The following is a 25,388-nucleotide window of genomic DNA, read 5'->3' on the forward strand; positions in this document are numbered from 1 at the left end:
CTTGTCATAGCGTGGGTGGCCCCTGGATCGTCAGATACAGACACTCCTGCAGTTGTTTTCCCCCAGAAGCAGATCACGTGTCGGTGTGTAAAATGTATATCACGCTGGTCTTCATGTAGGTGTTGCAAGTTCTGTTCATTTTATACACATCCATTAGCACCACACATGAATGCCATCCTCTTCAAGAAGTAAGCAGATAGGGCCGGGCGGGGCGGTGGCTCACGCCTATAATCCCAGCACTTTGGGAGGCTGAGGCGGGTGGATCACGAGGTCAGGAGATCGAGATCATCCTGGCTAACACGGTGAAACCCCGTTTCTACTAAAAAATACAAAAAAAATTAGCCGGGCGAGGTGGTCAGCGCCTGCAGTCCCAGCTACTAGGGAGGCTGAGGCAGGAGAATGGCATGAACCTGGGAGCCGAGGTTGCACCACTGCATCCAGTCCGGGTGACAGAGCGAGACTCTGTCTCAAAAAAAAAAAAAAAAAAAAGAAGTAAGCAGATAAATTCTAAATCAGTGTTGAGTGGTGACAAGTGCTTGTTCTTTTGCTGTTTGAATAGATAAACTATCAAAGCTAGATGAGAGTCAGAATGTGTACCCTGTATCGTGGTGACTGGGGGAAGGACAGGGACTTAATTCCAAATTTCAAAAAATTTCAGTGCAGCAAAAGCAGTAACCCCCAGTTGGTACTACCTGAGGGGAAAGCCTGCCCTGTGAACGGAGAGGAAAGGGGTTCTGGAAGAGGTGGGCAGCACTGGGCAGGTCGAGGTTTCACCTAAGTTCAACACAGCCCTAGCAAGGGGTGGATGTCGCACTGGGCTCACCTCCAGCCAGGCCTCCATTCCCAAATCTGTTGCCAGCTCACAAAGTGTATGGCTCAGCTCACAAAGTAAGCTCATGTATGGCTCAGTTCACAAAGTGGTTTAGTGAGGTATAAGAGGAACGTGCACTCTTCCTCCTCGTCTTATCATGTTGCTCCTCCTCCCCTCCTTTCCCCACCAAGAGAGAAATTCTGACCCTTCCTAAGTCTACCAAGCTTTTTAGGATCTACCCTTCCTGGATACAGGACAGGTGACTATGGGGTAAGAGTAAACTGCTCAGCAGGTGACCAGTTGCTGTCCTGCTTGAGGTCTCTGTTCTCTGTTAACTGCCTCTCACCCAGTCTGCTAACCTCTCTTCCTTCCGCCTCTTTTCTGCTAACCTGCTTGCTGACCTGTACAGATCAACTCTACCAGCAACTTGAGCAAAACCGCCGCCTCACTAATGAACTAAAGCTGGCTCTGAATGAGGATTAAACTTAAGAGTGAAAAAACTTGGGCTGAATTCTAGGAGTGGAGCCCATGTGCAGAAAATCTAAGACTGTCCTACCTTCAACTAATAGAGTTGAAAACAGTTGCTTTCTGCAGAAATGCAAATACAAGGAATTGGCTGAAAGGCTGGCCTTGCCTGCATTTTTCTCTATATGGCTGGAATAATTATGTTCTCTTTAATCACAAAACAGCTTTTATGGTAAAATACTTATGTCAATTCAGCACTGCTCTTTGAAATAGCAGGTCCTTTTGTTTGAACTGATAAATAATGAGGAGCTCCCCCCCAAAAAAAACGTTTTCTATTTCCCAACAGCCATGAGTCCTACTTTAAGTATACATATATATGTGTGTATATATATTCCTATTAGATATTCACATTCCTAACTTCTAAATATATGGCATAGTGTTTGAAATATGATTAAATGTTCCTATGCTTGGGCAAAATAGCTTTTGAAAACAGGAACTCATGCCAGAAGCTCCTGGTTGTCTGAAAGGTATGCTTTACTCAGTCTGATGGTGCTGTTGGAGTCTGGGGAGAATGTCATGCTAATACATAGAACACTATAAAAATATTAAGAGAATGTCCTAATGAAGTGTGCATGAAACATGTTGATAATTTTTTATGAGCAACAGAAATAAATCATTTTAAAAGTTCTCAGAAAACCTATTTATGTCATCTTTGTTTTTGTGAGTTTGTGTTACCGCACAACTCCTAGACTTTTAACTGCCTGTACCTCCGAAATGTCTGCCGTTTGTAACTTCTTCAGTCTGTATAACAGTGCTGCAGCTGTATTTGGTTTTTTATCTCTCCCTGTTCCCACGGCACACAGTCAGTGAACCTTCAGCAAACCCCATGTGCATTTTATCCTCAGTGCATTGGTGGTGGAGGTGCACCTGACTGCTCTATGAGAATCCGTGCCATGGCTCCTTTGGGTCAAAGACGTCCTCCCCCCATCTTAGGTTCTTGTCTAGAAATGAGTAATGTCTTACAAGCATGCCTAGTTCTAATCATCTCATCCTGTGTTTGTGATTGATGTTTGCCTGCCTAAATGTACAAACCACCATTGTGTCCAAAGCACAGCTATTCATGACTTAATTTTCTAATCCCACCACAGAGAAAGTGGCTCATGCCAAAGAAGAAAACCTTAGTATGCATCAGATGCTGGATCAGACTTTACTGGAGTTAAACAACATGTGAAAACCTCCTTAGCTGCGACCACATTCTTTCATTTTGTTTTTGTTTTGTTTTGTTTTTAAACACCTGCTTACCCCTTAAATGCATTTTTATTTACTTTTACCACTGTCACAGAAACATCCACGAAATACCAGCTAGGTCAGGGGGTGGAGAAAACACACACAAAAAGGCAAGCCCATGTCAGGGCGATCCTGGTTTAAATGTGCCATTTCCCGGGTTGATGTTGCCACACTTTGTAGAGAGTTTAGCAACACGGTATGCTTAGTCAGTGTAGGAATCCTCACTAAAGCAGAAGAAGTTCCATTCAAAGTGCCAATGATAGAGTCAACAGGAAGATGAATGTTGGAAACACAATCAGGTGTGGATTGGTGCTACTTTAAACAAAAGGTCCCCGTGTGGTCCTTTGTTCAACATTGTACAATGTAGAACTCTGTCCAACACTAATTTATTTTGTCTTGAGTTTTACTACAAGATGAGACTATGGATCCCGCATGCCTGAATTCACTAAAGCCAAGGGTCTGTAAGCCACGCTGCTCTTCCGAGACTTCCATTCCTTTCTGATTGGCACACGTGCAGCTCATGACAATCTGTAGGATAACAATCAATGTGGATTTCCACTGTTTTCAGTTCTTCATGTTAAAGTGAAAGATTTAGACACTACATCCAGTTGGTAAAGGACATTTTCTTGAGAGTTATAACTATATGTAAACATTGTATAATGACATGGAATAAAATGCACATTGTAGGACATTTTCTAAATTTGGTGGTCCTGTCGTTTGTATGTTCTTCATTTGTGAACTTTTGATCATGCCACTGACCTGCCTTCCGCCACAAATAGGTTCTCAAAACGATATCCCAGAGTCCAGGGGAAACGGGGTTTCATGTGTTACCTTCTCAGAAACACTAAAGGCAGCGTTATTTTGGTCTGTTAAAGTTATAACCAAGCAGGAGAGGCCCTTTCCAAACGTCATTTTCAATGTTATTGGTGTATATCTGTACATCCATGTAGGACTTTGGCAGTGGCTTTACTGGTTTGGGGATTTTTCTTCCTGACATATTAGCTAAATCTCTAGCAGTGGCATAGCCACACAAGAACCAAGGATGGGTTAATGTGCCAGATCTGCTGTTGTCCCCCAGCAATGTGATTTGACTGAAACTAGTGCTTTAGCGAGCCTTTATGACCTTATGCTTCCCAACTCCTGTGAGTTCTCAATTCCAAGACGTCTCCATTTTCTCAGACTTGGAAACTAAAAATGTCATCAGTCATTTCCCTAGCTCTTGAAGACTCTAAGCAAATAAAAATAGATTACAAACAATATACTGGCTTCAACTGTGCTGCAGGGAGAAAAAAGGATGTTCTCACCAAAAGCAAACAGAATGGAAATAAATGAAAACTCATCTGGATGCAGATATATTTTCATTCAAAAGTATTAAATATCTCTGTAACTGTACTTCCATGCCCCTTAATCAGGCATCTCTTCTCCACAGAAAGACAAAGGCTGTAAGGCAAAGAATCCAAGCAGGGTCCCGGAGCCTGGTTTTAGGTCTCCTTCCAAAAAGCTGTCCCCTCGCTCATGGCAAATAAATGCCCTGGTCTCAACCCTCCTACAGTTTCAGCACCCCTAGCCTCCCCTCTGCCAATCCTCAGCTAGGAGAAGCCCTCTCTGCATCACTCTAGTCATGGAAGCCTTTCCTAAACCTGGCCTCTTTCACTTGGGAGCCAGATCTGGCTTCAAATCAGGACTCCACCTTTATTAGGCTGCCTAACCTGTCGAGTTCCTAAATCTGAGCTGCTCCATCTTTAAAATGGAGATGAGATTAGCACCTAGCTCATAGTTTATAATTGTGGGAGTCGAATCTGTAACCACTTCAAGTACACGGTACAGTACCAGGCGCCTAGGGCTTGTTCCATGTAAGTTAACTGCTCGGCCAGGCATGGTGGCTCATGCCTGTAATCCCAGCACTTTGGGAGGCTGAGGCAGGTGGATCACTTGAGGTCAGGAGTTCGAATGAGACCAGCATGGCCAACATGGCAAAACCCCGTCTCTACTATAAAGTTACAAAAATTGGGCCGGGCACGGTGGCTCACGTCTGTAATCCCAGCACTTTGGAGGTCGAGGCGGGTGGATCACGAGGTCAGGAGATCGAGACCATCCCATCCCGGCTCACAGTGAAACCCCGTCTCTACTAAAAATACAAAAAACTAGCCGGGCGTGGTGGCGGGCGCCTGTAGTCCCAGCTACTCGGGAGGCTGAGGCAGGAGAATGGCGTGAACCCAGGAGGCGGAGCTTGCAGTGAGCTGAGATCGTGCCACTGCACTCCAGCCTGGGCGACAAAGCGAGGCTCCGTCTCGAAAAAAAAAAAGTTACAAAAATTAGCCAGGCGTAGTGGTATGCACTTATAATCCAGCTACTCAGGAGGCTGAGGCAGGAGAACCGCTTGAACCCAGGAGGCGAAGGTTGCAGTGAGCCAAGATCGTGCCACTGCCTGGATGACAGAGTGAGGCTCCATCTCGAAAAACAAAAAGTTAACTGCTGTGGTCCTCAACTTGCCATTTGTGCTCCAAAGACCACCCATCCTTGTGAAGCTAAGGGGAGACTAACATTACCCCAAGTTATGATGATGGTTTTTAATACTTTCAGATGCTGTTTATGTGTGCTGAACAACTTGTACTCACAAGGGCTATTTCACTTAAGCCTCACATCACTGATGCTCAGAGACTCAGTTCAGTAGCTCCCAAATAGTGGGGTTGGGCTTCAAACTCTGGCCCTCTGTGACTCCTGAGCCCTGCCTGGAATCTCCTTCCCCTTGTTTCAAACATTTTACAGCAGAAGAAAAACAGTTTCTAGATGACAGATGAAAACAGATGAAGCCGCAGGTATAATTAGGAGAGGAGGAGGCTGGGAAGATGGAGGTGGAGTCAACCGTTTAGCAGCTGACATGACCGCGAGCGAGTGGTTTAACATCTGACTTCCCCTCTGGGTTCCAGAGATCAGACAGATCAGTTAATTATGAAGCATCATGCCAATTCGAAGAATGATTACCTAATCTTTCAGATTAATATAAAAAAGGAGAACAGCCCTCTCTCTACATGGTACACGCCTGGAGTATGACTGGGTGTGATAACCTCGAACATGCCACTCTGTGAGGTCAAGGTACAGAGATTAGGACTCTTCAATATGCAAAGGCCAAGGCTAGAAGCTGAGATGGTTACCATTTAGAGAACCATGAAGTGTAGGGAGAGAATTCAAGATTCATATTCTAAATTCCATTGCTGAAACTTAGCAGGCCCAGATTTCAGAATGAACAGCTGGAGCAGTTGCCCCGTTCAGAGTAAAACATTGTGGAAATCCACAGAGAAAGGACACAGATAAAAACATAAGCATCTTCAAAAAATAGAGTTCTACAGTTTGTTTTGTTGTTGTTGTTTTGTTTTTTTTTTGAGACAGAGTCTCACTCTGTTGCCCAGGCTGGAGTGCAGTGGCATGATCTCAGCTCACTGAAACCTCCACTTTCTGGGTTCAGGCAATTCTCATGCCTCAGCCTCCCGAGTAGCTGGGATTACAGGTGCATGTCACCACACCTGGCTAATTTTTGTATAAAAATAAAGAGTAAGAAAGTACTCTAAAAAGTAGAGATAAGGTTTCACCATGTTTCCCAGGTTGATCTCAAACTCCTGACCTCAAGTGATCTGCCCACCTTGGCCTTCCAAAGTGCTGGGATTACAGGCATGAGCCACTGTGCTGGCCTACAATCAGTTCTTAAGAGAAAATAGAAAAGCGCTTTGTGGATACATTCTGAACTTTTTCAGACTGACATTGAAGAGAACAATTCCCAGCGGTGGCTCACGCCTGTAATCCCAGCACCTTGGGAGGCTGAGGCAGGCGGATCACGAGGTCAGGAGATTGAGACCATCCTGGCTAACATGGTGAAACCCCATCTCTACTAAAAATACAAAAAATTAGCCAGGCGTGGTGGCGGGCGCCTGTAGTCCCAGCTACTCAGGAGGCTAAGGCAGGAAAATGGCGTGAACCCGGGAGGTGGAGCTTGCAGTGAGCCGAGATAGTAGCACTGCACTCCAGCCTGGATGAAAGAGCGAGAATCTATCTCAAAAAAAAAAAAAAAAAAAAGAACAATTCCCCTCCTTATTGTTCCTAGAGATGTCATTAGCAGAAACAAAATCTAATTTTTGCATATGCTGGTTTGTATCCTCCAGAGTTCAATACTTTGGGCCTGATTTCTTTTCTCTCCTGGAAAAAAAAAAAATTATATATATATATCTGTTTTACTCAAGTATTTGAATGTGTGTTAACCATTTTTTCAACTTGTCAACACTATTTGTAGCTGTTTTTTTTTTTTTTTAATCTACAGTCAGATGTATATACAGGGGGAAAAAAATCCGAATTCTCCAATCAAAACAAAAAGCACTAGGGTGTTCAGGGAGCCATCATTTTCAGAATTGGAGACAAGGGTTTGGAAAGAAATTAGAAATGTTGGGCAATACAAGAAGTGTTCCTTCCATTATACATACTTTTTGACATTGAGGGTTTTCAGAGCTACATTCCTCCAACAGATGTCATCCATTTTGTGTGTCAATGAATGAAGCTCTGTTGAGAGTTCACTAATATGAATGTAACTTTTGCCAAATTCTTGACAAATGGGCATCAACCCAGAGGAAAAGGCTGGTTGCTGCTGCCTGTGAGAGTTTTCTTTCCATTTGTCACCAAAGCCATGGAGAACCAAGGGTCGAGTCCAGGCCATATCAGGGCCTGCCGAGGCTGTTGCCCTAAACTTAAATGCTGATTCAGAAGTGGAAGGAGCCTTCAGATCATTGAGGACAGAGAAAAACGAGACCTGGAAAGATTTAGTGTCCTGCTCAGAGTCATCCAGCTCCCGTCAAGGCGGGCAGTGCAGCGTGGGGCCTGGAGACCAGAGGTGCTGGTTTGGCATCCGCTGCCTGCTTCCAGGCCGGCCTGGGTTGATCCTGCCATCTGGGCATTGATTTCTCCATCCCTCAAGGAGGTGGTTTCACTGCCCCTCTCCACATGCCCACTCACTTCCTTAGGGCCGATAACCGAACGGGGCAACGTGTGTAGAGTCCCTCTCTTGTTCCTTAGCCGCAATCTTTTTTTTTTTTTTTTCCCACCTGCATCAGGTCCTTAGGGAAACTGAAAGTAACTTTTTCCTTTTGAAATGAAAATCGCCAGTACCACTGCCCGGGAGGACATTCACTGCAAGGCCATGGTACCCCTCAAGTGGCCCAGAAACAAAGCTCAAGTCACAGTTTCAAAGTTTGTTTTGGAGTTGTTAATCACCTGTGCACAGGAGGCAAAGAACGTTTCAAAGTAGTAGATTCAAATCTCACGTGGAAGCTAAAGGCTGGCTCTTTTGTAAGTTTCTGTTACTCCATTCTCAAACTGCATTTGGATTTGTTGTTTCATGGAAGTGAACAGAACACTGCTCTGAGGCCTGGCATCGGATGTAAATGAAGGCAGTTCAGCCCTCATTGATTCTAGAGGAGCCCCGAGGCAGATCCTGTGGAGCCGTGGAATCCACCGTCTCCAGGGGGAACCTAATGACCGGGAAGGTGAAAAGTGCTTTGTCTGTGGCAGGGGAGCAGTTGCGTCTCCTGAGGGGCCGACTGGGCACAGGTGGGCCGAAGGAGCGGAAGAGTCGTCTCCTCTTGGCGGATGCTGCATGGCGATGGGGTCAGAGGGACCGGCACACATCATGATGCTAAGTCCTGGTCTGTTTTCAACTCCAGAGACACTCCGAAAGGATTTGAAATGCTGCCTTTCCAGTGGAACTCTTGGTTAGACTCTTGAATCCAGTGTTAAAACTCCCAGATGCCTGCAATGGTATAATACAGCCCTTTGGCCTTCTGGTGAGCTGGGGTTCGATGGACTGCCCACATCCTGCACCTCCACTTCCCCACCTCACCCCAAAGTCCACTTCCTCTGTGAAAACTACACTTCACAATGAAACACTTGCCAAGGAACTGCTTGAATCATGCTGTGGTCAAGGATGCCTTTATCTGACGTGAGCCCCATCGCTATTCCCAAAAGGATTAAGTGTAGTTGCACAAAGTCCAGTGATGTAAATATTAGAAATGGGAACCCACACCCAGGCAGTAGGGGCTTTTGTTTTTGAAGGGGATGCTGGCTTCCTAAAGGATGGCCAAAGCATACCTGCATCTCAGAAGCCTGAGCCAGCGGGAAGTGATTAACTGCTGGTTTACTCAGCTCGAAGCCTGTCATTCCCATGATGTGTTTTCCTGCTATCTTCACACAAAGCAGTCCTTTCCAGAACACTCCAGTACTGTCTGCCTAGCACCTTCCGGAGAAATTAAAAAGAGCAAAGGCAGAATAATTTGCCTAAGAATAGGAATGTCAAGAAAATGTGCCTCCACCAAGCGTTGCTAGGCTCAAATCCTGGTCAAACTGCTCACCTCTCTTCAATTGCTAACCCGCTACCTGAAACCTCCTATCTGCCATGCCTCCTTTTTCTGGCGTTCGTTCTTCCTTTCTGGCTACAATTTTTTGTTACTCTAATCTCTTGTTCTGCTCACTTTCTCTCAGACACAGAAAGAGCTTCCATATTATCTTCTAGTAACTAGAATTATGAAAGTTAAGATTCATAATTTTGCCTAAAAGACAAATTGTATCTCCACTTAAGACTGGTTTACAGTATTTTGGGGACTGTATTTTTGGGCTCGGGTGGGCCGGAGGAGTAGAAGAGTCAGCTCCTCTTGGTGGATGCTGTGTGGGGCAGGGGGCCGAGAAGCCAGCACACATCATGATGGCAATTCCTGGTCTGTTTTCAAGGTTAGGGGTTGTAGGACAATACAGAAAAAGTATAATAGATGTCTTGCCCTCAAGGAGTCTATGGAAGCAACTGAATATATGCACAAATGCACTAAAAAATAATAAAACAGGATAGGATTACATGGCAGATTGAGAGTAAATGATACAAGACTACATGGAAACAGATGTCATGCTCCCTTCCTGGGAGATTTTTAACCATCTAAAACCAGTAGAAAAGGCTCTCCTGGGCATGCTGTATAATTTTCTCAGGGGTACTCAAGCCACAAGCGAATCACCACTCACCCCGGCCTCTCAAATCTTAGAAACAAGAGCTCTGCTAGTTTAACAATGCTTTGGTTTTACTATTTACTCTGGCTACGAAATTTTTTGTTCATTATTGTAGCTTCATTCTATGAAATTCTCATTTTGAAATCCTCCCCTCTTACCCTCGTCTCATTCCTTGCTGTAGACCATGTAGTTGTGTTTTTTTCATCTGTTTGTTTTTTGTTTTTAAACTTTTGGTCTTACCATACCTTTGCTTTAATCCTAGAGCATCTCTTAAGCTTTAGAGGAAAGAGTAGAGTATAGATGAATACACACACACACTCTCAGAGCCTATAAAATCAGCTTCCTACTCCACCAGGGAGGTCTGAAGGAGCCTTTGATTTCTGGTAAAGCAAATGGATGAGGATTGCGGCTAACATTCACTTCTCCCATGAGAAGGCTCCCCAGGCTGATTGCTATAGTCGCTAGTGCAGACAGCCACCTGATCTGCTCAGGCTGCCAGACTTCAGAAGCCTCAGCCAAGTTCAGAGCCTCCCTAATGGGCTAGGAGCCCTGGGTGTCTCCAAATAACCCATTTTCCAGCCTTCCAAGAAAGAGGAGTCGTGGAGCAGTGGGCAAGAGAGAATTGGGTTTCAGTGTTGTTTTAATATGAACTGCTGGGGGCTGGGAGCTCCCCTTTTGCTCTCCTTGTTTTGGTTCCTACCCAAGAAACATAAAGTATTACTGATAAACATGGATAATTTAAATTTGGATAAAAACGACTTGGACCTGAAGAATTCATTCCAATGTGTATAGCAGCAATTGATGTGGGTTGTGTATTTAAAGGAATATTTAAATTTCATGCAGCAATTTGCAAGTTCAAATGAAAAGCTATTTAGCACATTTGGATACAGGGTTTCAAGGGAAATAAGCAAAATGTACACATAAAGTAAATGCCACCATATAATTGTGTACATTTTTTATTTGTCACAAAGCATTACAAAAACAATGGAGAAAAACTATGAAGGAAAAAAAGGTCACCATTGGGAAAAAAAACTTTTATTTTCCATATGTTTTGCCTGTGTGTTTATGGAAGGCTTTTTATTCAAAATTGTGGTTTTATTCAAAAACTTTTACATCTTCCTGTGTTGCTTCACCTAGTCTTCTGGTTAATGTGCCAGAATTTGTTCTCCTATTTTTGATCATTGGGTTTTTGTAATTTTTTGTTCTCACAACTAGGACTGATGGGAGATTTTTTTGTAATATGGGTATTTTCTGACTTGTAAGAAGTGAAAACATACACTTAAAAAAAAAAAAAAAGCGACAGACAGAGCAAGACTCCACCTCAAAAAAAAAAAAAAAAAAAAAAAACTATTTCATTTAAGCACAGACATACCCTAAATATAGTGTTAAGTTGTTTTTTAACTATGTAGTGATTACTGCTCCAGCCTGTACTCTAGCCTGGGTGGCCCTTTTTTGATTTCCAGGCCTCAGGTTCTTAAAAGAGAAAACTTTTCCCAAACTGGTGTGGTAAAGCCTTTAAGAAATCTAGTTCCGGGTCAAATGGTATTTCTAGTTCTAGATCCTTGAGGAATCGCCACACTGTCTTAATGGGTGCAGCACACCAACATGGCACACGTATACATATGTAACAAACCTGCACGTTGTGCACATGTACCCTAGAACTTAAAGAAAAATAATAAAAATTAAAAATTAAAAAAAATAAAAAACACTTTAAAATGTGAAAGAAAGAGAAAGAAAGGAAGGAGGGAGGGAGGGAGGGAGGGAGGAAGGAAGGAAGGAAGGAAGGAAGGAAGGAAGGAAGGAAGGAAGGAAGGAAGGAAGGAAGGAAGGAAGGAAGGAAGGAAGGAAGGAAGGAAGGGAGGGAAGGAAAGCAAGCCAGCCAGTTCCAGCCGGGCACGGTGGCTCACACCTGTAATCCCAGCACTTTGGGAGGCCAAGGCGGGCGGATCACCTGAGGTCGGCCTATCAGCCTGACCAACATGGAGAAACTCCTTCCCTACTAAAAATACAAAATTAACCGGGTGTGGTGGCGCATGCCTGTAATCCCAGCTAATCAGGAGGCTGAGGCAGGAGAATCGCTTGAACCAGGGAGGCGGAGGTTGTGGTGAACTGAGATCGAGCCATTGCACTCCAGCCTGGGCAACAAGAGTGAAACTCCATCTCAAAAAAAAAAAAAAAAAAAAGAAAGAAAAGAAAAGAAATCTAGTTCCACACGTTATCTCTTTCCTCCTCCCTCATCTGTCCTGCTCCCCCAACAAAAACACAAATTTGAGCTTTAAGACATGCCTTCACCACAGCCACCCGGCTCTTTCCTGTACCCCTTGTCTAGACCCAGAGTTGATAACAGTGAATGATGGGTGTGTGGGCTTAGAGGCACTGCCCCGGGCCTCAGTTCTGGGAAGACGAACTGGATGATGAACAGTGACAGAAGGAGGAAGCAGCCATATAGAAAACTTAACCGCCCTGCTAAAGAGGCAGCCTAGATAATACGTACAATCCCAGTCTTCGAAATTAGACAAGAATGTAAAAGCCACCTGTGCCACTTACTGGTTGTATGACTTAAAGTAAGTGGCTCAAATTCTCTGCGATTATTTCCCCATCTGCAAAATGGGGATGATAATAATAGTGCCCTGCATCGTAACGTTCAGGGCATGAATAACCAAGATATTGCATGAAAAGTTTTTGTATGGTGCCTGGCATAGCAAACTCCCAATGATAGACAATTTCTATTGCCCTGTTCTTTAAATAGTCTTAGATCCTGGCAATCAGCCCTTAGAAGTCACGCTCCTCAGGATTCAAAGACAATGCCGCCCCTCACCTCTTCCCTACTCACCTGTCAGGCCGCCCTAGAGTGCTGTCATTTTCTCCTTCAAAGCTGCCTCTGCTGTTCACTTCACCAGGATGATTCATAGGGATGGGTCAGGGCCAGTGGTGAGTTAGCCTGATAGCCCAGCTGGATCTTCCCCTGAAATCTGACGGAAGCACACTTCACCGCCCGTCAGGTCTAAAGTCCGGCACTGGTGAGCAGTAAGAAGAGCCACTCTCCAGCGTGGGAGGAGGGGCCTCGAGTAGACCCCAATGACCCACCATCGCCAGCTCTCCAGGAAGTGCCTCGCTGGTGGCATCCAGAAGAGGTGCCCAGGTCCTGTGTCTCCCCAGGGCACACTGGGGTTTGCCACCCGGGTTAGGTTTCCTGGGTACTTCTCAATGACACTATGAAAACCTAGCTCACCTCCTTGTTGATCTTACTGTCAGACACTAGAAGGTTTCCTAGGGCACTCAGACAATTATAATATCCTGGTCCTCTGGTGAAATCGTTAGCATTTGAGGGGCTGCTTTGCGGTTCCCTCTGTTGGGCTTGCGGCTCCTGCCTTTGTGTGTTTAACCTTTAAACAAGGGGGTCGGCTGGAGGAAGCAAGCTGCTCTGTCACAGCTGGTCCTGGAGATGCCGGAGGAGGCCCAAGGTGGAGCTTCCTAGTTAGCTTTGCCTTTCGCCTAAAGAGAATTTCAGGTATAGGGCAGGACGCAGGGACCCAGCCAGCACCAGGAATAAAAGCCAAGTATCTACTCCATGCTTTTGGTTCTGGCTGGCCAGGGCATCTGACACCAGGGAACATCTTTCCTTTCACACTCTATTGTCCTGGGGCTTCAGTTACATTCTTGACTGAGAGCCCAGGAATGAGGATAGCGGGCACTCCAGAAATTAACCTCAGAGAAGTGACTGCGTGTGTTTTTAGCCTACTCTCCTCCCTAACAATGGTGTACACCATTGGTGTTCCAGGTGGAGGGATCACTACCCCCTCCAGTAGCTGAGCAAACATCCCTTAGCCTCACATCTAGGATTAAAAGGAAGCAGGAGGTCAGCTTCCCATTCATTAGAGCTGAATTATCCTACGAGGGTTGGTATTGAGTGCATTGACAAAAGCATGGCACCCAAAAGAATGAGAAACAGTGATAGAATTTTGCTATTTTATATTTCAAAAAAAGGCATTGGCTAAGTGTAGTGGCTTACGCCTATAATCCCAGCACTTAGGGAGGCTGAGGCAGGAGGATCACTTGAGCCAAGGAGTTTAACACCAGCCTGGGCAACACAGCAAAACCCCATCTCTACAAAAAACATAAAAAATTAGCTAGGTGTGGTGGCAGACACCTGTGGTCCCAGCTACTTTGGAGGCTGAAATGAGCCTAGGATCAACTGAGCCTAGGAAGTCTAGACTGCAGTGAACCATGATCACACCACTGTACTCCAGCCTGGGCGGGCAACAGAGCAAGACCCTGTCTCAAAAAAAAAAAAAAAGGCATTGAAAAAGTCATTATTGGAAAATTATGAATATGTAGTCTTATTTCCACTTGTTTAATAGTTTAGTGATGTTTTATGTTGAGTTACAAATCTCTTTGGTGCAAAGGATGTCTCATGCTAGCTGCACATCTCGCTGGTCTCCTAGCTAACCACCACAGAGAGCTGAGCCCTGCGCAAGCCCCTGGTCTGTGCCCTTGACTCTCCCAAGGCCACCACCCCACCTTCCCCCACACTCAGAGCCATCAGCATCACCACCACCGCTGATCGTATGAAGACATGCCGACCACTTTTATACTGCATGTGCTATGTTGCACGTACTTTTGCGAATCTGCAACACTGATAAAAACCTGAGTTCAACCCTTAGTTCTTCTCAGTTAACAACTGGGGGATTTGAAGCAAGTTTCTCAGCCTTTCTGAATTTCAGTTTACTCCGCCTCTCTGAATGTCAGTGTCCTCCTCTGTAAGAGCCTGCACCTTATAGTTGTGTTAAAGAATTAAAGCTATCCCAGCTACTTGGGAGGCCGACATGGGAGGACTGCTTGAGGCCAGGAGTTCAAGACTAGCCTGGACCATAAGCAAGACCCTGTCTCTACCAAAAAAAAAAAGTTGTTTTAATTAGCCAGGTGTGGTGGTGCATCCGCATAGTCCTAGCTACTTGGGAGCCTGAGGTGGAAGGACCACTTGAGCCCAGGAGTTGGGGACTACCGTGAGCTATGATCTCGCCACTGCATTCCAGCCTGGGTGACAGTTGCTTTGACCCTCATCTCTAAAAAAAAAAAAAAAGGAAAAAAAAAGGCCAGGTATGGTGACTCACATCTATAATCCCAGCACTTAGGGAGGTCGAGGCAGGAAGATCACTTGAGCCCAGGAGTTCAAGACCAGCCTGGGCAACATAGTGAGACCTCATCTCTACAAAAAAAGAAAAAAAAAAAAAAGATTAATAATTAGCCAGGCGTGGTGGCATGCACCTGTAGTGCCAGCTACTTGGGAAGCTGAGGCGGGAGGATTGCCTGAGCCCAGGAGGTCAAGACTGCAGTGAGCCATGATTGAACCACTGCATTCCAGCCTGGGCAATGGAATGAGACCCTGCCTCTATTTAAATAAGTAAACAAACAAATAAGAATAAAAGGTAAAACATGTCTGAGGCCTGGTACATGGCGGACTACCTATAAACATTAGAATTATTCATGCCCTTTCCTCACTCCTGATCCGCCTAAAAAGAAGATAGTGGGCCGGGCGCGGTGGCTCACGCCTGTAATCCCAGCACTTTGGGAGGCCGAGGCAGGCGGATCACGAGGTCAGGAGATCGAGACCATCCTGGCTAACACGGTGAAACCCCGTCTCTACTAAAAAAAATACAAAAAATTAGCCGGGCGAGGTGGCGGGCGCCTGTAGTCCCAGCTACTCGGAGGCTGAGGCAAGAGAATGGCTTGAACCCGAGAGGCGGAGCTTGCAGTGAGCCGAGATCGCGCCACTGCACTCCAGCCTGGGCAACAAAGCGAGACTCCGTCTCAAAAAAAAAAAAAAAAAAAAAAGGAAGATAGTGTAGGTCCCTTCTCTAGGGAAAAGGAACCACAACCACCATCATCTCAGCTTGAGGGACTTGTAGCGAAGCTTTCCCCCGTGAAGCAACCTTGGGAGTCTCCAGCCTCCATTGCCTCACACCTTGGAAGGGAAAGGGCTTCTCTAGAGAGAGGTTTGTTCAAATGTCATTATTTTCTGAAATCATTGCCCAATTTTTCCTATTTTAGAGTCAGCCATCCACTACACACCAGGTGAGTGCGCCTGAGAAGCCCATAGCTGAGCAGTCCTCGGGGAGTGAGATCATCTGGAAAACCAGGGTCAGCCTGGAGCCTCCCTGAGTTTCAGCAACTCATGCACGTCAACACAGGCCCCTTCCTCAAGCCCCCGTGGCTGCGAGATGGTGTGGGAGGGTGAGGAAAGGTGTAGAGGGGCACTCCCCACACTTTAAGGAGCACAGGAGCCTGCCAGGGATCTTGTCCAAATGCAGATTCTGCGGTGGTGGGGGCTGGCTCCAGCCTCTGCATTTCTTGCCAGTTCTGGGTGTTGCCGGTGCTGCTGGCCTGTGGGCCACACTTTGAGTAGCAGGGCTCTGAGATACGATGTGGTGTGTGACATGGGCATTACCCAGAGGGACTGTAGGTGTCACAGTGGTTGATGACAAGCAAAAGAAACCAGTTCATTCAGCTTAGGATTCCCAGCCCTGGAAGGGAGCACCAACGGCCAGGCTCCAGGCCTCACACCAGCCTCAGCCCCGGGACAGTAAGGCCCTGGGAGGAGTTCCATCAGACTGTATACAGTGAAAAAGAGGTCATTCCTCAATTCTACGTCGGAAAATCAGGGCATCTTAGGAAGGGGACATGAGCACGGTGTCCAAAACCCACAAATGCCCACTCCAGCGGGGATTCCTTGGAGCCAGGTGAGTGGGCGGAGAGTGAGATCTGGAGGCCCTGATGAGTCTGAGACAGCGCCACAGTGCAGTAGTATGATTGTAGCTCACTGCAGCCTCCAATCCTGGGCCCAAGCAATCCTCCCTCCCGCCTCAGCCTCCTGAGTAGCTGGGATACAGGCAGGCGCCACCACACCCAGCTAATTTTTTTTTTATTTTTTGTAGAGACAGGGTCTCACTATGTTGCCCAGGCTGGTCTCAAACTCCTGGCCTCAAGTGATCTTTCCACCTCAGCCTCCCAAAGTGCTAGAATTACAGGCATGAGCCACCGCACCCGGCCCCTTCTTAAATTTTGCAAGCTAGGTGCTTCACCTGACTCCAGCCCGGCTAAGGAAGAGTAGTCACACTGTGGTCTCCTCTTTACTCTTCCACCTGGGCAAGCTACCTCTGGGCCTCTGTCTTTTCCCTCAAGCAAATGAGAACAAGGTAATAGTGAGGAAGAACGTTGCTTACCATTAACATCTTCAGAGCTTATTCACCTTGAAATGGGTAGCACCTGACCCAGGGCCCGGCATGCTCAATCAATGTTTGTTCAATGAATGAATCAATTCCACCACTCACTGGAAAGGACTTTTCATTGTTTAACAGTAGTTGTCTCTCTCAGAGGGCAGAGGCTGTTCTTGCATCATCTTGCACTTAGTGTGTTCCTGGAATGTAACAGAGGTCAACAGACGTCTACTGAACTTGATGAAGGTGAAAATCATTTCACCTGAAGGTAAAGTTAGTAGTTGTTTACAAGGTGTGAGATGAGGGATCGTCTCCAAAATATTTTCAACTCTTTTGAAATTCCTCTGTTAATAACTTATTCCTTTGACTTGTATTTTCCTTACCCACTTGTCTTGTTTTAAAATGCCAGTGCCAGTAGGGAAAGGTTACATTAACCAAAAACCAAACTTTAACTTCTTTGCATGTTTGCCCTGGGGAGCCTCTAAATCAGAGTTTGGCAAACTACGGTCTGTGGGCAAAATTCGGCCCACCACCGGTTTTTGTACAACCTGAGAGCTAAGAATGGCTTTTTAATTTTTTAGTGTTTGGAAAAAAAAACTCAAAAGAGGAATAATAGTTTATGATATGTGAAGATTATATGAAATTCAAATTTCAGTGTTTGCAAATAACGTTGTATTGGAACATAGCTGCACTGATTCACTTATGCAGTGTCTGTGGCTGCTTTGGTGCTATGACGACAGACTTGAGAAGTTGTGACAGAGACCTCATGGCCCACAAAGTTTAAGATATTTGCTGTCTGGCCCTTTACAGAAAAAGTTTGTTGACTCTGAAGGGAAGCTGTCTCTTCTCCTGTGTTTATCCCATCAACTTGTTTTGGTAATTTTTTAACAAAATCACTAGATAGAATCTCATTTTAATAGAAACGATCACTTAGAGAGATAAATAGATTCCCAGAGAGTTTATGTGTAAATAGAAGTCTTATTAATAGAATCATATTTTTACTATTTCTGTTTAAAATTTTTTAGGTTAGAGAATGAAAATGTTGTCTTTTCTAGTTTTGGAGGACAGGTGTGTCAGAAGCAGGGACTGTGTTGCCCTAGAGCCATCTCCTTTTTATCCTGTCTTTTGATTTTGTTTTTGTTTTTGTTTTGTTTTGTTTGAGACAGGGTCTTGCTCTGTTGTCCAGGCTGGAGTGCAGTGGTGCCGTCATAACTCACTGCAGCCTGGACCTCCTGGGCTTAAATGATTCCCCCACCTCAGCCTCCTGAGTAGCTGGGACTACAGGTGCATGCCACCATGCCTAGATAAATGTTTGTATTTTTTGTAGAAACAGGGTTTCTCTATGTTCCCCAGGCTAGTCTTGAACTCCTGAGCTCAAGTGATCCTCCTGCCTTGGCCCCCCAAAGTGCTGGGATTACAGGCATGAGCCACAGTGCCTGGCCTAGTTTGTCTTTTCCTGTGGGTCATTCTTGGAGCTCAGGCCTATCGGCACTGGTGCATATCATACTTAATCTCAGAACCTCAGCTCGCTGGAGGCAGACTGAAAGCAGGGTCTAGGGCAAGTACGTCGAAGCTCTAGTTTTGAGTTATGACCCAAGCAAGGGAGAGACTTTTCCCAGGGGTAGAGAAGGACATGATTTACTGGAATAGTGCCAAGAATATGCCAGGAAATCATTTGTCTGCAGCTAAATGGTTTCCATACTGCAATGAGTAGGAGGAGTAAACAGGCAAGGATAGAAATTCCAGAAGTGGTTTTTCTCCCATTCTCCCCCACCCCCAAGTTTACTGGTAAATGTGTGATTTGTCATTTCGCCCCCTGTACCTCATATCCCCACATGTACTCTCTCCCCAAACTTACGGTTTTGTAGCTGATCAACTTCAAGCAAAGTACACTTGGGCTGGGTTGCCAGCATAAGAATTTTCAAGTAGAGAAAGCTGGTGAAATCTGATCCTACATGATTCCCCTGGTTCTATGGAATTCTAGACTTTCCCGATTTGCCAGAGAGATTTTGTTGATCTCACCAATATGAGCCTTGAGTGTTACAGCAGGGTAATGCATAAGAATTCCAGGGTCCATAGCAGCACGTGAGTCTTCTAGGGGCATTCTGATCGCTGAGAGCAATTTTAAAGTCCATTCCACCGACGGGATGTGAAATGAGGGAGTTCATGGAAGGCAGCAGTCTTTTACTCTGCCTGCCCGCCTCCGTTGACAGTGAAGCTTTCAAACTCCCTGTTTCCATAGCTTAATGGAGTGTATGTTATGAAATGCCTTTAAACAAAGAATCCCCAGTCTTTTCTTGATGTGAAGAAACTTTGAATTTTCCCAGAGTCATAAAATCAGAGATACTAGAATTAGAAGGGAGACCTCGTTTTACAGATGTACGTAGAAATGAAGCCCAGGTTGCACTTGCTGAAGCAAGTTGCCCAAGATCTGCAGCTAAGGGACAGCAGGGTTCACGTTACACTCCAGGGTCCCTGACGTCACATCCAGAGCATTTCCCCTTATGCTACAGTCTCCCCATGGCTGATCGGGGTGGGAAGTGGGGGCAGAACTGCAAAGACACATTCTTGGTAGATGGGACCAAGTCATCCAAAAGAAGACAGGAGCTCCTATATGCCAGAGGGTGGAAGCACTGATGGCTGCCACCTCTGTCTCTGATACACACTACTGATGTTTATATATATATAAATATATAAATATTATATATTAGATATTATTAAAACTATAATATATAAATTATATATTTATATAATAAATACATATAAATTATATATTTATATGTTTATATAATAAATACATATAAATTATATATTTATATATTTATATAATACATATAAATTATATATTTATATATTTATATAATAAATATATAAATTATATATTTATATGTTTATATAATAAATATATAAATTATATAGTTATATGTTTATATAATAAATATATAATTATATATTTATATGTTTATATAATAAATATATAATTATATATTTATATGTTTATATAATAAATTATATATATTTTTATATTTATATAATAAATATATATATTTAGACAGAGTTTCGCTCTTGTCACCCAGGATGGAGTGCAGTGGCACGATCTCAGCTCACTGCGAGCTCCGCCTCCCGGATTCAAGTGATTCTTCTGCCTCAGCCTCCCAAGTAGCTGGAATTACAGGCTCTCGTCACCATGCCCAGCTAATTTTTGTATTTTTTAGTAGAGACAAGGTCTTGAACTCCTGACCTCAGGTGATCCATCCGCCTCGGCCTCCCAAAATGCTGGAATTACAGGCGTGAGCCACCACGCCCAGCGATGTTTCTTTATATTATGTAAAGTAGGAAACCACAGCTTCAGGACACTTGCCCTAGACCCTGCCAATTCTAAGCTGCCACTGGTTCTATAGGCTTTTCATTGCTTGCCTTATTTAATACAACTGCATGAGTAGGTAATATCCCCATTTTAACTGCTAACAACATTGAGGCTCAGAAACGGGCACAGAGCTGGGAAGTAGTAGAGCTGGGATCGGAACACAGGACTGGCTAGGGGCAAAGCTCACTTTTTAAAAAAAAAAAAACAACCATTTTATGCTGCTTCTCTGCTGAGAATGCTAATGAGATGCATTCTCATGAGGGGAAGAGGAGGTGGTCAGTTTGAGGATGAGTCAGGCAAGGCTTCCTAATGGATTGCCCATCTGCCCTTCAGGGAGCCCAGGGTTGAGCTGTGAGGTAGAAGTCCAAAGGAGAAAACAAGCTGCCCCCAGCTGAGAGAGCTGATCCCCTTCCCCCAGAGTGTGGCCTATGGCCTCACTTCTCCCTGTCCCTGTCATGCATAGGGCAGAGCAGTGTACTCATGCCCATACTGGCTGCTCCTGTATGATAAGAGATAAAGAGTGGATTGTATCCTAAACCAGGGCTAAGTTTTATGCTGTCCTTTTTCAAGAAGAAAAACAACTATTACATACTCTGTATGGTGTCACCTCTTAAGAAAAATCCCCCCAAAAAGGGTGGGCACGGTGGCTCATGCCTGTAATCCCAGCATTTTAGGAGGCCGAGGTGGGTGGATCACTTGAGATCAGGAGTTTGAGAACAGCCTGGCCAACATAGTGAAACCCCGTCTCTACTAAAAATACAAAAATTAGCCGGGTGTGGTGGCGGGTGCCTGCAGTCCCAGCTAATCAGGAGGCTGAGGCCTGAGAATCGCTTGAACCCGGGAGGCAGAGATTACAGTGCGCTGGGATCGCGCCACTGCATTCCAGTCCAGGTGATAGAGCGAGACTCCGTCTCAAAAAAAAGAAAAGAAAAAAAAGAAAAATCTCCCAAAAGGATTGGGCATTTGGACCCAGCACATGCTGACCACGCCAACAGAATCAGCCTTGTCATTCTTTCACTGGTTCATCTGGGTGCGTGTGTGTTGAGGGGGTGATGGGAGCTCATAGACCAGGAGGTGCCAGGTCTCTGTCCCCTCAGTAGCACCACTGTGCCATTAAATGGACTGTCACATATAAATTTCAGTCCAGACACCCCTGCCCACCAGGGCCATATTATCACTCTGTGGACCCGGACCCTGGGTACTGTTGCCTTCATGTGCCCCTTTATGAAAAAAAAATTAAAAATCATACTTTATATCTGCATTGGTAAGAAGACAAGTAGATTTGTATTACATATTAAAACGTTGTATTTGACCTAAAAGTTATTTTTTTCTCCCGATTTTAAAAGAAATTGCATCATTTCCATGGGTCCTATTGTGGGCCCTGGGCACTGTGCCTCCTGTGGCTAATGGGGAAGCTGGCCCTGTTCCCACCCCAGCCCCTCCCCGCCCCCACCCTCTGCTGCGCTGTTTACTTCAACAAGCAGAGAGCTTCTGTTTGCTGAAGGAAATTCACAGTGCAGTGCATTTCTTCCCTGAAGAAAGCCGAGTAATAAAAGGCAGTCAGGGAGAAAACGGGACCTTGAGGAAGCCAGGACTGCAAGTCGAGAGGCTGGATCTCAGCTGGGGCTTTGCTACAGGGTTCCTCAGTTGTCCCATGCAGACATAGCTCTGTCTCTCAGGGGTAGGCTGAAGGTCAAAGGAGCCCGGAGGCAAGATCAGGAGCAGTTGAAATAAAGCCAGAATTCACATTCATTTTATTACTTTCTTCTCTGTTTTTGAGACAGGGTATCTCTCTATCACCCAGGCCGTAGTGCAGTGGCGCAGTCATGGCTCACTGCAGCCTCAATTTCCCAGGCTTAAGCAATCCAGATGCCTGAGTAGCTGGGACTACAAATGTGCACCACTACGCCCAACTAATTTTACTAGTAGTAGTAATAGTAGTAGTGGTAGTAGTAGTAGTTGTAAAGACGGGGTCTCCCTGTGTTGCCCAGGCTAGTCTCAAACTCCTGAGCTCAAGCAATCCTCCCACCTTGGCCTTCCAAAGTTCTGAGATTACAGGCATGAGCCACCGCATCCGGCCTCATCTTACTACTTTTTTTATGGTGAGAACAGGCCAAAAGGCAAGCAAAAGCCTTCTCCTGAGAGATGGTGAGATCCCCATCCTGGGATGTGTCCAGCAGCAGTTCCTGCCCAGGAAGCTCTGGAAGGGATGGAGGCATCGGATAATGCTTGTGCGGAGATGCAGCAATGTTGCTCTGCAGATTCAAGGGCGATAGGGCCTGCAGGGATTCCTGGCTGTTTGAAAGAGAAGCAGCCAGACAAGGAAAGTGGTCGATGTGATGCAGGCTCCCTGGAGAGCTGCCCTTGGCAGGATGTGGAGTGAGAGAGGGTGGGCACTGGGAGGGAAAGGGTGGAGCCAAGCAGATGCCAGGAGCTTACAAGGTATGTAAGTGCCAGTTCTCGATGGTCCTCAGAATGTGTCCAGGTACCAACCTCATGAAATGTCCATGTAACAATGAAGGAGCTGGGCTTTGCGGTCAGTTTTGATACCAGCGGAAACTGAAACACAGGCAGATAGACACACAGGAGCAGGGAGCAGGGAACGAGAAAGAGGCTGGGAATGAGGTGAGGGTGGGGCAAAATCTTGGGAAGGGCTCTCAGCAACCACCAGCAGAGCCATCTGGTCAGCAGGGCCCCGGGACAGGGCCTCTGGTCACTGAGCTTTTTTCAAAGGCCTGTGAAAATACGTGACATGCCAAAAAAAAAAAAGTTATTGTATCTAAAATATAAAGGGAAAAGTATGAAATTGAAAGGAATACATCTTAATTAAATGTCTATAAAACAAACAATGTCAACTTCATTCATGTTTAAATTTAGTGCTTCTGCATTCTTTGTTTGAAAATAATGCTAAGGTTTGGTTTTCTCCCTCCATAAAATGTACTGTGCATGCACAGTGCCGGCCTGGAGAACATAGCCAGACATGTAGTCAGTGAGCAGCTAGAATTTCAAAAGCAAGATTAATAAAGTCTTTTTGATCCTTTCCACAGCAAAAATGTGACACTCAATGTGAAATATGGGCATATTCTAATGTGTCTGATATGATGTGGAATGCTGCCTCCATAACTAAAAGACCCTGGGACCTGTAATGGTCTTCAACTGGCCCTGGAATTGGGGTCCAGGCTAAATTGAACCAAATCTCGGAGGGGTGAAATGAGGGCCCAGCTGATGTCTGGGTAATAACAGGATTAGATGGAACCTCAGAACCTTCCATCTGAACACAAGTGCTTTTAACCCTGAAGGGCTGTTCAGACAGATGAGCTTTTAGAGGGTGGACGTGAAGTTCTCTGGGAGGCAGAAGCACCTTTCAAGCGTGATGAACTGTTAAGTTAGGTCTCCACTAGGGCTAATGTAACTCAGGAAACAGAAAGTGAGCCAGACCAAGTGGGTGGTAAATGACTGCTTGACCGGAGGCTGGTGGCTGATGGCGGGTGGCTGGTGCACAGTCACTCAGCAGCGGTAGGTCTCCTGACTGCAGCTGGGATGTGTCACCCACTCCAGCACTAAAATTCAACACTGATTGCCAATTCCGCTTTGAAGGGTATTATTTTCTTTAATGATTTCACTCTTCCACTTGAGAAAAGGGAGAAGGAAAACAATTGCGTTCTCCAGACACCTCTTGCCCCCTCGTTTTCTGCCTTTGATCCTGTTCCCAAGCTTACGCCATTTCACGCCCTCCCTGTCACGCCCAGCTGTGTACCCTCCCTGCCCAGCCCTCCCCAGCCAGGTTTCTTTGGCTGTGAGGCAGCAAAGGTGCCCAGCAGACAACCCTTCTGCCCTCTCTCAGGCCGCGTTCAGAGTTGGGAGCAGAGAGGCCAGACGGAGGAAGATGCCACCCAGCCTGACTGCGCAGGGCCCAAGGTGACTGGGAGGACCCAGGCTTCCCTCTCACCCCACCCCAGTGGCTCCAGGCAAATGACCTCAGCCTGAAGCGGCCAGTGAGGAGGCGTTTGTAGGGCCACTGGGGTCTGCCAGCTGCTGACTGGCAGATGACCTGGGGGAGGCAGTTTAATAGGTGTGTGTGCCCTTCTGTAATGCGTGTCAGTGACCAGAAAGGCAGAGACCAAAGAGCAAAGGTGAGCGGTGACCCTCTCCCAGCGAGCAGGCCTGGCCCTCCTTCCCCAGGAGCCGTCCCCAGCCCTCCCCCGCCCTCCATGACGGAGAGCACACGTGGCCACTGTGGTTTTCATAATAACGAACTCATCAGGAACTAAAATTCACCTAGCACTTTCCGGCTCCCAGAGAGCATTTCCATTTGATTTGGTAGTGACAGTGATGCTGGGAACAAAGCAGGACAGGCATCAGCACTGTCTCTGTGTAATCGGTGACAATGCGGTTCCAGGGTGCACTGGCTTGGCCAGTGTTCTGTGGCTAAGATGTGGACAAGCCCAGTGAGATTCAAACCTGGGTCTTCTGACTCCAAGACCCATAGTGAGCGGGCTTCAACCCTAAGAACCAACAGGAAAGCACCAGCTCTCACTGAAGAGGCAACCAGGAAATGAGTGTGGATTTGGAGTTGGGATGCACACATGGTGAGTAGTCGTGACCCTGGAATCAGAAGATGTGTCTCAAGAAGCTTTCGGGGCTCTTAGTGCACCCAAAGACCCAATCTGCTGAATCATTAATTCACTCAATTTAATCCACTTGTCAAATGATTAATTCACTGATTTTTCCAAATTTACTTGTAGTCATAGCAGCTTGAACAGAAATGTTTTAACAGTGAAAATGTTGGCCAAACAAAAACCTGTAGAAATTAACATGTTTTGCATATGAAAGGCTACCTTCTGAGCAGAATTCCAGCCTTGAACTGTATGATTAGATTGTCTTGGGTACCTCTGGTTTCTTTCCGTGCTTTTGAATGTAAGTGTATATTTTCAAACTTGAAACACTTGAAGTATTTTTTCATCAGTTTCTCAAAAGACATTTAAGCCTTAACTTGATTGAGGAAGTGTGGAGAAGTAGGTACACAGAAGAACCTGGCCCTGGAGGCAGCCCTGCCTGGTGTGTGAGCTAGCTCTGCCCCTGTCTTAGCTTTGGCACCTTGGTCGAGTGACTTAGACATATGTGATAGGAGCTCGGCCATATCACTTACAAATACTAGAGGAAAAAAACACATCATAGCAATAACAAGGTTATTTCTAGGTGGTGGATT

The 25,388-nt window shown here is 45.6% G+C and overlaps 1 protein-coding gene across 14 annotated transcripts in view; it reads left to right on the top strand.

Moving 5' to 3' along the window:
- Positions 1-3,263, top strand: part of TPM1 (tropomyosin 1) — a 29,023-nt gene extending 25,760 nt beyond the window's left edge. For 8 of the 14 annotated variants that reach the window (XM_008016352.3, XM_008016354.3, XM_008016358.3 and 5 more), the window contains one exon: positions 2,425-3,263. In XM_008016352.3, the coding sequence (XP_008014543.2) occupies positions 2,425-2,507 (83 nt within the window). In that variant the 3' untranslated portion in view covers positions 2,508-3,263. Of the gene's footprint in view, positions 1-1,220; positions 1,383-2,424 lie in introns of those variants that run through there. The other 6 variants (XM_073012217.1, XM_008016359.3, XM_073012216.1 and 3 more) reach the window with 6 other exon arrangements.
- Positions 3,264-25,388: the final 22,125 nt, after the last annotated feature.

Source organism: Chlorocebus sabaeus, chromosome 26 (assembly GCF_047675955.1).
Source record: "Chlorocebus sabaeus isolate Y175 chromosome 26, mChlSab1.0.hap1, whole genome shotgun sequence".
Classification (NCBI taxonomy): domain Eukaryota; kingdom Metazoa; phylum Chordata; class Mammalia; order Primates; family Cercopithecidae; genus Chlorocebus; species Chlorocebus sabaeus.